The following is a 10907-nucleotide window of genomic DNA, read 5'->3' as shown; positions in this document are numbered from 1 at the left end:
TCCCGATAGAAGTAAATCACGAGAAAGATCCTGAAAGTCGGAATTTGATACAATGTGTCGTTCTGAAGACTTAGAACCAGACGGAAAGTACTCTTCATCATCAGGTTTATTGTTATCAGTTTGGTCATCATCAGCAATGAGTTGAACTTTTTTCAGTTCATGACTTGCAGTTGAGTCAATCATATCGTCCAAGACTACGGGGTTCTTAGCAGTTGCAACATCAGCATACTTTATGTGCTTTCGAGTTTTATAATGATGACCGTTTACGTCCGTTTTACAAAAATAACAATCATCTGGTTTATGATAAGGCTGATGATGCCACATCATCGGAGAATATTGAGAAATTCGACTTTTCTGGCAACGTTTTGATTTATATCTCTTGAATTTCAATGAAACAAACAATAAAACTTTGACGTTTTAATAAGGTTAAATTATAATAACAAACTTCTTTTGTTAATCAATGTACAGCGTGAACTTTGGTACACTTGGGAGCTTTTTCATATTTCCATTGAAAAAAAATGTGCTATAATATGTCAGATATTTTCGTAAGTTCTAACCAGTTCTGTTGTATGCAGTACAGTGTACTCTTATGTATACATATACACTCCAATCAATATTACGTATCTATAATAACGCATCAAAACACGTCCTTATTCCCATTTAGCGTAAGCTATACCTACATACCAAATTAGTAAAAAAAAAAAATAAAATCTTATAACTCTCACAACTCTTTTAACTTTAATTCAATTACAGTCAAATATAGCTCATTTGACGCAAAATTAAATTTACTATAACAGCAGTGTACTAAAAAAAATCCTCAATATCGGATAATATCGTAAAAATTATGTCAAAGTTGAAAAAATAGAGAAAAAATAAAAAAAATCCAAATACTTCCGTCTACCGTCTCGTCAGTTGTCATTTCAGAAAAAATGTCAACACACTGTCAAAAAGGCTTGTTTTTGTTCTTTCGAACTAAAAAAACAAATTCGAAATCGGATGGAAATTGGCGAAGTTAGGAGTGATTGTTCACATCAACCTACTGAAAAACGGTTTTATGGCCATAAAATGAGATTTTGGGGGTGTATTGGAAATTTCTCCTATACCATGTTTCTTAGTTTTACTATACCTACAAGTTGTGCTAGGTCTCCATAAAAGTATATTTAATTTTTTTTTTTTTGTCACACCGTGTTATTAATTTGTTTTGCTTTTCAAAATAAACAACATGCTTTTTCACAGTTAATTCAGCAGGTGTTATTGCCAGTCTGGAGTAGATAACAAGTACGTATTTCCAGCGCTAGAGGTTAACGTCTATTGCTTATTAGCATGGAATTATGACATATAAAAAATTGGAAAAGTGTAAAGGCGTCAAATCGAACATATGTATGTATATGTTTGCCAATGGATCGGGTAATTTTTGATTTGAGCAAATTTTCGCTTCAAGACCTTGTTAGTTGCTGGAACGATCATACGAGAACCATATTTTACTCATCCACTCAACTGAAGTCAGCAGATGGTGTGAGATGGAAATGCAAGTAGAAGTATTTGTTTTCTGTTTATTCTGACCTAACCTTAAGACCCTTAATTTGTAGGATCACATCAATAAGTGGAACACCACATATTGAAGAAAAAGCTTGGCCAATAAAAACCTTATAAATAATATAACACCCTTATCAAAAAGATCTCGGCATATATTCAGAAAATTCCAAATACAAGTCTATTCCTCTAAAGTGATATTATCGTCTTCAAAGCACCCCCATAAACTGCATCGCACTTATTCCAGCGTTTGATCCAGCTTCCGAAACATTTTTGAAACACTATTTTCGGTATAGCTATCAGAGCCGTATTCGATTTTCCATTACTTCCTTTCGGTTGTTAAATTGCGAAAGTAGTTTCCCATAGTGTTTTTTTGGCTCGATTAAACAGAAAAAAAATTGCAGTGAGCCATATCAGGTCAATGCGATGACTGTTGGATGGTATCGTTTCATTCTCGGTCAAAAATAGTGGCACACGGATAATGATGGCAATGTGCGACGGGGCAAAATCCACGAGTTGTTTTCTCACAAATACTTTTTTTTGGCCAATTGCTTCACTTAAAGGTTGCATAACGCCCAATAGTAGACCTTATTAACTGTCTGACCTTCTGGCAAATCTTCGTGGCATAATAATTTGTGGTTATTGATCAACTTTTCTTTTATCAGTTTTCGACGTGGACAGCCTGTCACTACTTTCGTCATCCTAGATAGACTCATTATCTCTTCTGAAGCGTTCATGTCACTCGTACACGTCTGTTTTCTTTGGATTATCATTACTAAAACAATTTTCCAAAATCATTTCTAAAGTTTTCAAACCATTGAATCCACTTTTAACGCAAAATTTATTACAAACTTGTTGCAAATTCAAATCCATTTTTAAAACGGAGGTAGGGGTAGATTTACTCAAGATGGCGGGAGTTTACAAATAATGGCGATAACATTTTGGTAGAAATACTAATTACAGATGTGGCAACCTAACAAAGGAACAAACAGAATTCAAATTAGCTGATGGTTGTTCGAGGAACTTTCGGATCAAGGCGACATTCTTTACTTTCGATGAAATTTTAATCACTACCAACTACTTCAGATTAGGTGGAGTATCACTAGTTGTAGAATTTTTTTTTTCTTGCAAGTTGCTTTATGCCTTATAATCATGTCCTGTACGTAAAATTGAGAAAGAACCCTCGTCCACCTGACCTTGCCATAATTTGTACACCGTTACGCATCATGACTTCAGACTTCCTCATTGTCTCGTTGTCGTTGTCGGATAGCGTTGAAGTGTTAAGTTAGCGCTAATATGCAAGTATGTGTTTATGTGGGTGTGTGAGATTTACATAAATGGTAATTCGCAAAGTAGCAAAGTTTTAATAGCTAAACGTTGCCCACGCTGGCCTCTTTCCTTGCTTTTACAGAAACTGCCGTCCAGGATTTTAGTGCGCCAGAAGCATCTAATCGAAGCTTTCAACACAACACGCCCATCGCTCAGTGCATCGGATATAGCCAAATATCAAAAGACGTAAGTTTCATACCTGCCTAACTGTAGACTTCTATTTAATGATCTGTACTGTATATAATTAATATTTGTTTCATTTGCAGTTATGCGCGGTTCACGAATAAGGAACGCGGTGGAGCACGCGACTTTGTGGCTAAGCGAGCCACGCTGGCATAGTCGTTCGAACTGGCTTTAGTTTGAAAATTTGCAATCATTTTTAAAAGTTTGGTTTTATTTCTATATTAAGGAAGCGTATTTGACCCATAAATATGGATATATATACGTATGTACATATAAAGTGGTGCGGTATCCCAAACATATATTTATTTTTTTGTTGTTTTGTTTAATTTGACAAATAAATGCGAAATGAATTTTTAATAACATGGGCAAGAGACTCCTTCAACAGCTTTTTTTTCAAAATGTCTTTTTAAATTTCGGGTAGTATATACCAACAAAACCACCTGTGCAAAAACAATTTGAGTATTGAAATCTAAAATGGTGAGTTTGAGCCTTTCACTCAATACACTCACTAGAACCTTAAAGGCGATATTTTGAAGACTAAGGGTATATTGAGAAACGCATTATAAATGCGCAGTAATTGCAGCGCTGGCAATACTGCCAATGTGACAACTGATGCAATTGATAGATTTGTTAACGATTTGCAAAAAGATTTGTTGCATTTATGAACGCGTTGTACACTAAAATGGAAGTATTATTGAGTTTAGTTGTTGACGATATATTTGAAGTAAAAAGTGATAGTTTTTTGCTAAATTTAAGAAAAAAAAGACGTGTAAAGCTAAAAAGAAGATCACATATAGTAAGATGTTCATTAAAACGAAAAAAATCCCAAAAATAAATCTTTTTTTCCTAGTCGCTAATGCTTTTTAATTTATTGTGATTGTAATTCATTATTTTTCCAATTTTCAAAAAAAAAAAAAAAAAAAACTTTTTTGAAACAATTAGAAAATTTTCGCTGCGCGATTTGCCCGTCTATTTTCAAATCTTTATTCACTTTTTTTATTTCTTCCGCCACCTTATTCCACAAAACTCTTTTTCCTCCTCCCTGAAGCAAATTCACTTTCCATGCTCAGTCGGACTCTGAGAAGCAACTTTACTTCCGATGTACTTAGATAATCGCTAAAATCAAGAAAAATGTAATAAAATATTGTTTTAATAACGTATATTTAATATATCTTTGCATTAAAAGCTAAAAAAATTAGTTTTATATTCACTTTTCATCAGACATCATATTAGCGTAATCAGCGGCAGTATTACAATTTTTCCTGCAAATAATGCGTGACGTTTGATACAAAAATGTCGTTTTGGAACGCGATGCATTTGCAGTACTGCCATATTTGCATTTCTGAACGCATTGCCAACACTGCAAAAGTACGTTGCGCATTATAATGCGTTTCTGAATATACCCTAATCTTGCGATAATTGGCACAGATTGCAGGGTCACCCTTTTTATGGATTTGGCAGGGCACACTAAAATTCCAATTGCCAGGCATGCTTTCATCCGACCGTATTTTGCATAGAAGCTGATGCATGAACCTTCCCAGCTCCTCGCCGCCATGTTTGAATAGCTCAGCCGGCAGTCCGTCGGTGCCCGCTGCTTTGTTGTTCTTTAGCCGCCTTATCGCTATTCTCACCTCGTCATGGTCGGGTAACGGACCGACTGTTCCGTCGTCAACGATTGGAGTATCGGGATCTTCACATTCTCTGTGATATGCGCAGCTGCCACTATTTAACAGGTTCGAGAAGTCCCCTTCCATAATTTAAGAATGCACTGGATGCCAGTCACCAGATCGCCGTCTTTGTTGTTACAGGAAGAGGCCCCGGTCTTAAAACCTTCTGTAAGCCACCGAACTTTCTAGTAGAACTTTCGGGCGTTGTTCCTATTGGCCAGCATCTCAAGCTCCACGCACTCTCGTACATCGGGCTCTTGTTTTTTTGTCTGATAATACGACTCTCTTTTCCTTAGCTCTCGGCAGTGATTCCGGGCTCGCGTTGCGCCCGATCGCAGCGTAGATCTATAGGCAGCATCTTCGCTTTTTGCGGCAGCAGACATTTCTCGTCGTACCAATTATTTTTTCGCTCTCACCGGAATACGATTCATCTGCGGCGGCGGTACGTAGAGAACGAGAAATGTTGCTCCATTGCTCGTGCATGCCGGATTATTGAGCAGTACTCTGAGAGCAGAGTGAGAGTCGGGTGGAGAATCTTTTGGCTATCTGTTGTGATTGCAGATAAGCTACTATTTTGGAATTGGAATACATGCATACATACAGCTATGGACAGAGAAAAAAGGCAGTTATATTTTAATTATTAGTTACGACAATTAAATCTAATTTTTTTGGTAAATTCTTGTCTGTTATAGTTGCAAATATAAATATTTCCTTTAAAAGCGTTATTGGGCATGAAAATGAGAAATGCTCACTTGAAAAGAAGAAGAAGAAAAGAAGAACAAACAAAACTTGCAAAAATAATGAGTTGATTTCTTAAAATGGTATCGAATGTCATCAAATATATTAGTGCAGAAAAAAAGTTCTTAAAAGAAGAAAATTCGAAAGACATCCACGCGAATGACTACAATTCAGCAGCACAAGGCCTTCGTTGAGAAAATTAAGCGGGACCCTTTTAAGTCCTCCGCAACGATACCGCTAGAAATAATTGAGAAATACAGCTGGAATATATCCAGAAGACTTATGCGAAGACGTCTGAATGGAAATAAATTGTATAGGCGTGCCAGCAGAAAAAAATGCTACTGTCGAAAGAAACTATCAAGTTTGCCTGCCTTTCGCAACTGTCCAGAGAAGCGAAGATGTAGAATTCTGGAAAAGAATACGTTGTATGGACGAAACTAAAGTCAAAATGATTGGTCTTGAAGGTTCGTCGTAAAAAAATCAAGAGTTCAATCCCTAGTACACAACAAAGACCGTAAACTACTGTGGGGGTAACTTGAAAGTTTGGGAATTATTTTCTAGGAATGGTGTTGACCTAATGGTGAGAATAAATGGCAATATGGATAAGTTTATCTTATCTTTCTCAAAAACGCGATGGAGTCATATTCCTATGAGTCCATACCACTAAAATGGTTATTCAAGCATTATAAAGATCCCAAGCAGTTGGATAGATGCCAAAAGTTAAAGAACGTTTACCTCGTAGATGTGAAGTAGCAGAAAATCGCCGAACACGCAAAACACTTGTTTATTCCTCTCACAAACAAACTAAGCACACTTTATTGCTAAAACCGTGAACATATCTTCGAGATGCGTGTCCCCAAAAAAAAATAATAATCGAAAGTCGAATGTACGTAGCCCGCGAAATTTGAAAATTCACCATATTTTTTGAATGCACCTCGTATATTGGGCTTTCTTCCAAAAATTAACAAAAATAAAAAGCGAGATTGAATCTTATAGAGGAGGTTGTGGGGACCTCGAGGACATCGCCATTTTTTGTCTACAATAGTATTTGGCCTCGACTTTTATTTTTGGAAATTGTCTTAACTGTTAATTTGGGGCTCTGCTCTAAAGTCATTAAGGGGTAAGGTCACGTAGTTAGGGGTTAGAGCGTAACTAGTTTGCCAAGATTTTTTCAGCGGGACAACTAAATAAATCAAAATTCTGAAAAAGATAATTTATTATTCATGTCTTAGTAATGTAAAAAAGGGTGGATCTATAGTTTATCTTCATCGAAAACGTTTTTAAATACGCCCAGTTGATTAAACTGCACGTGCAATTTGAGTTAAGGGGTTATACGCAGTTATGAAGCAAATAAAAAACGGGTTGTCAAGGATTTATCCTGAAGAAACTTCAGAATATTTTAATTTGAAAATTTTGGCGGATATAAAAGCATCCTTCAAGAACGTAACAAAATTTTTTATTTATGAAAATGTTGATTATAGAGCGCGCTGCAGGCGATTTCTGGAACCTCCTTTAAAAAAAGACGATTTACGGTGTACATCGTAACTCAGGATTGGATTATCTGAAATCAAAAAACCAAACAAATTTTGTTAATATATTCGATTATCTAGTAAATAATCGTTCGGCTAATCAAAATAGTGAATTTTCACAAAATGGCAGCTCTTAAAAGAAATGATTTCGATTTTTACGTTAAAATTTGGCCGTAAATTGATTATAAAATGGAAAATAAGTATCAGATTTACAAAAGGAACGATTAATTACTAGAAAATGTATCTTTAAAGATTGAGTTAAAACGGTTGACCGATCAAACAAGCCGTTTTCGAGATATCGTGTACACCGACTTGAAAAATGCCGTTTTGAAAAAAACAGGTTTAAAGTTTCAATACTTACCTTAAAACGTGCCGAGGCATCTCTACATATTTAGGTATAACTCCGAAAGTATTGCTTAGATCTACTTAAAATTTCGTGCGTATACTTTTGAATATATGTACATTACAAAAATGCAATAAAAAAATCGATTTTTTTGAAAGTCATAACTGCGTATAACCCCTTAAGGGTGATATTTCCCTTTAAACGTATGTACATGTAAATAGCTATAAAAGCAAAATACTTATATACATATATATTTATAGATCAATCACATTTAGAAATTCAGTGTACTTAGTAATTCTTCCCACTTTATTCCTTTGGATATATCATGTTTATTATTTCATATTAAGTGGGGAAAAAATAGTTTTTGAAATTTCTTAAGCCACTAATCCGTTAAGTGGATTTTTTCAAGATATTTTAGCCAAACCTGCTAATAATATTAGACAGTGGCTGGGAAAGTCGAATAATAGCACCTGCATACATCAGCTTCCAGGCTGTCGGAATCTCTCCTAATAAAACAGCCTCTAAGTACATAACCTCTACTAAACACTTCATTATCATTAATTTGGAGTACTCTAAACTTCGAGTCCTCTCGAGAGAGTTTCATTAAATGACAATCGCCACTATGATGCTACTTACACTTCTCGATTATTTTCTACGCGGTTACGTTAAATAATTAGTCTACACTAGCACGCCAACTTAAGAAACTCAAGGACATTCGAGAGACTACAGTCGTAGAAAAAATACATCAACTGGTTGAAGCCGAAGCAAAGCTGAGGTGGTCATTACAATGCTGTGCTATTCCATATAAAATGGTATGAATGTAGCTTCAAAATAAAGGCAGAACCAATTCGGTATCTCACACTCCTATGCATCCTTAATTATTGTGTATGGTAGTAAGTTTCTTCCTCGTAAAAGAGGTGTCGCTGCTGATACTATTTTTGTGTCCGCTCTAATAATATATTGGTGATTTGAAGGTGAGGTCTCGATCGCAGTAGTTGACATTCGTTTAAAGCATAAAGATCCTTTTTTTAATTGACGTTAAAAATGTCTACGTTCGTCCCGAAAAAGCATTATTTTCGGGAAGTCATGCTTCATTATTACCTTTTAAAGAAAAGAGCATCTGAAATGTGTCGTATATTGATTAATCAATATTTACGGTAATCACGGTCCTTCAAATACAACTTGTAAAGAGTGGTTTCGACGCTTCCAAAGTGGCAATTTCGATGTGAGTGATAAAGATCGCGAAAGGGCACCGAAAAAATTCGAAAATACTCACCTACAACAATTATGGGATGCAGACGCATGTCGAACTGATATGTCTAAAGAGTTGGATGTTGACAGATTAACCGTTGATAAATGTTTGCACGCGATGGGAATGGTCCAGAAAGCAGGTAACTCGAGAGCCGTGACGTGTGAGATTCTTCTTGAACGGCAGGAAAGAAAAGGTTTTCTGCAAAGTTGGAGCCTGCCAGGTGAACCAGGCCCGAAAAACGACAGCGAAAAAAATATTCATACTTCAAAGGTTATGTTATGCATCTGATGTGATCAGAAGGGTGTTATCTATTATGAACTCCTTAAACCATCTGAAACCATCACTGGCGATCGTTACCGATTGCAGCTAATGCGGTAATGCGTTTGAATCGAGCTCTCAAAGAAAAGCGGCCGGAATAAGATGGTAGACATGACATACTGATTTTTTCTGCATGACAACGCCAGGCCACACAGTGCTAAATCGGTCCAGAAATATGTAGAAGGACTGAATTGGGAAATCTTGTTACACCCGCCGTATTCCCCAGTCATTGCATCTTCGGATTACCATCTGTTCCGATAAATGCAGTCAGCCCTTATTGGAGAGCGGTTCACTTCTTATGAGAGCATCGCAAACTGGCTCAATGAATGGATCAAGTCAAAAGAACTCGAATTTTTCGTCAGAGGAATCCGTATGCTGCCTGAAAGATGGGGTAAAGTTGTAGCGTCCAATGGCACATACACACTTCACATAATATCATAAGTATATTATTTAATTGTTGAAATAATTTGTAACTTTGGCTAAGAAAGGACTGGAACTTATTCCCATACCAAAAAAAAAAATATTTCCCTATCAATATCTTTACTTCCTCTGTTTTATTATTGGTTAGTATTATTTGAGCTTGGTATTTGTTTCGATTTCTTCTTTTATGTAAAAATGATCTAAAAGATTTTCATCCGCAAAATGAATGATTGCCATTGACTCACTATCTTCTTCAACGTTGTGTATTAGATTTAGGTTGAGTTCGGTATTCTTCAAATTTTTTTCTTTCGTCTCATTTTCAAGTATACTTAGGAAGTCTGCCGCTCTATTTTCTTTCCCTTTTATATACCCAATTTCAAAGTCGTATTCTCCTAGCTTGAGTAACCATCTTTGACGTCTTGGAAACATGTCTTTTCTTCTATATTTTGAATGTAAGAATTTTATTGGTTGGTGATCGGTGCGGATTTTGAATTTTCTTCCATAAAGATAAGGTCGCAGATACTGCACACTCCACAATATGGCAAGAAATTCCTTGTCGGTGGCGGAATAATTCCTTTCATGATTGTTTAGCGTTCTTGTTGCGAAACAAATGGGGTGTCTTTCTTGGGACAAAACAGCGCCCAGCGCATAATTTGATGCTTCTGTTGTTAGCGTGAATTGTTTCTCAAAATTTGGATATTTCAAGATCGGAAGTGAGATTATTGTAGTTTAAGTTTTTCTAAAGCTTTTATATATGTGGGGTCTTTAATATTTACTTTTACTTCTTTCTTCAAATACTTTGTTATTGGTTGAGCAACTTTCGTTACGAATTTTCGATAATACCCTGTGAGTCCCAGAAAACATTTTATTTGTTTTTCGGTTTTCGGGAGAGTTTAGTCCTGAATCGTTTTGATTTTATTAGGGTTTGATTTTAGTCCTTCATATGTGTCCTAAGAATTCTGTCTCTCGTTTCAAAAAATTGCACTTGTCAATCTGTACTTTTAAGTTGGCCTGGTTCAGAACTCTGAAAATGTCTGTTATGAATTTTATATGTTCATTCCGAGATGTACTGAAAATGAAAATGTCATCTAGGTAAACTACAAACATTTTGTTAATGAAATCACGTAGTATTTCGTTCATCAGTCTTTGAAAACCTAATCGGGGCATTTTTCAACCCAAGCGGCATCGTTATAAATTCATATAGTCCATGAGGTGTCACGAAAGCTGTTTTTTCTATCTTGTTCCCTTATCAAAATTTGATGGTATCCTTTCGCGAGGTCCAATGTTGTAAAGTATTTCGCCCTTCCCAATTTATCTAAGAGTGAATCTATATTTGGTAACGGGAACTTGTCGCCAATTGTCACTTCGTTAAGTTTTCTGTAGTCAATTACTAACCGATATTTTTTCTCTCCTGAATTGTCAGTTTTTTTGGGTACTATTATTAATGGGCTTGAATATCTTGAACAACTTTTTCTTATTTCCCTGCTCTTCCATTTCCTGTATTTGTCTCCTCCCTTCCATTTCCTGTTGCGGGGGTATCGATATAGTTTGGAGTTTATTTGTTCATCTGTCACTGTTTTAATTTCGTGTTGTAT

At 35.9% G+C, this 10907-nt stretch overlaps 1 protein-coding gene across 1 annotated transcript in view; it reads left to right on the top strand.

Moving 5' to 3' along the window:
- LOC128860827 (peroxisomal ATPase PEX1) overlaps positions 1 to 3421 on the top strand; it is a 54103-nt gene extending 50682 nt beyond the window's left edge. The window contains exons 11-12 of the mRNA XM_054098588.1: positions 2945 to 3048; positions 3129 to 3421. Coding sequence (XP_053954563.1) covers positions 2945 to 3048; positions 3129 to 3201 — 177 coding nt within the window. The 3' untranslated portion in view covers positions 3202 to 3421. The remainder of the gene's footprint in view (positions 1 to 2944; positions 3049 to 3128) is intronic.
- The last annotated feature ends 7486 nt before the right edge of the window (positions 3422 to 10907 follow it).

This window comes from Anastrepha ludens, chromosome 4 (genome assembly GCF_028408465.1).
Source record: "Anastrepha ludens isolate Willacy chromosome 4, idAnaLude1.1, whole genome shotgun sequence".
In the NCBI taxonomy this organism is placed as follows: domain Eukaryota; kingdom Metazoa; phylum Arthropoda; class Insecta; order Diptera; family Tephritidae; genus Anastrepha; species Anastrepha ludens.
The sequence above is the reverse complement of the archived record's forward strand: the minus strand, read 5'-3'. Positions and strand labels throughout refer to the sequence as shown.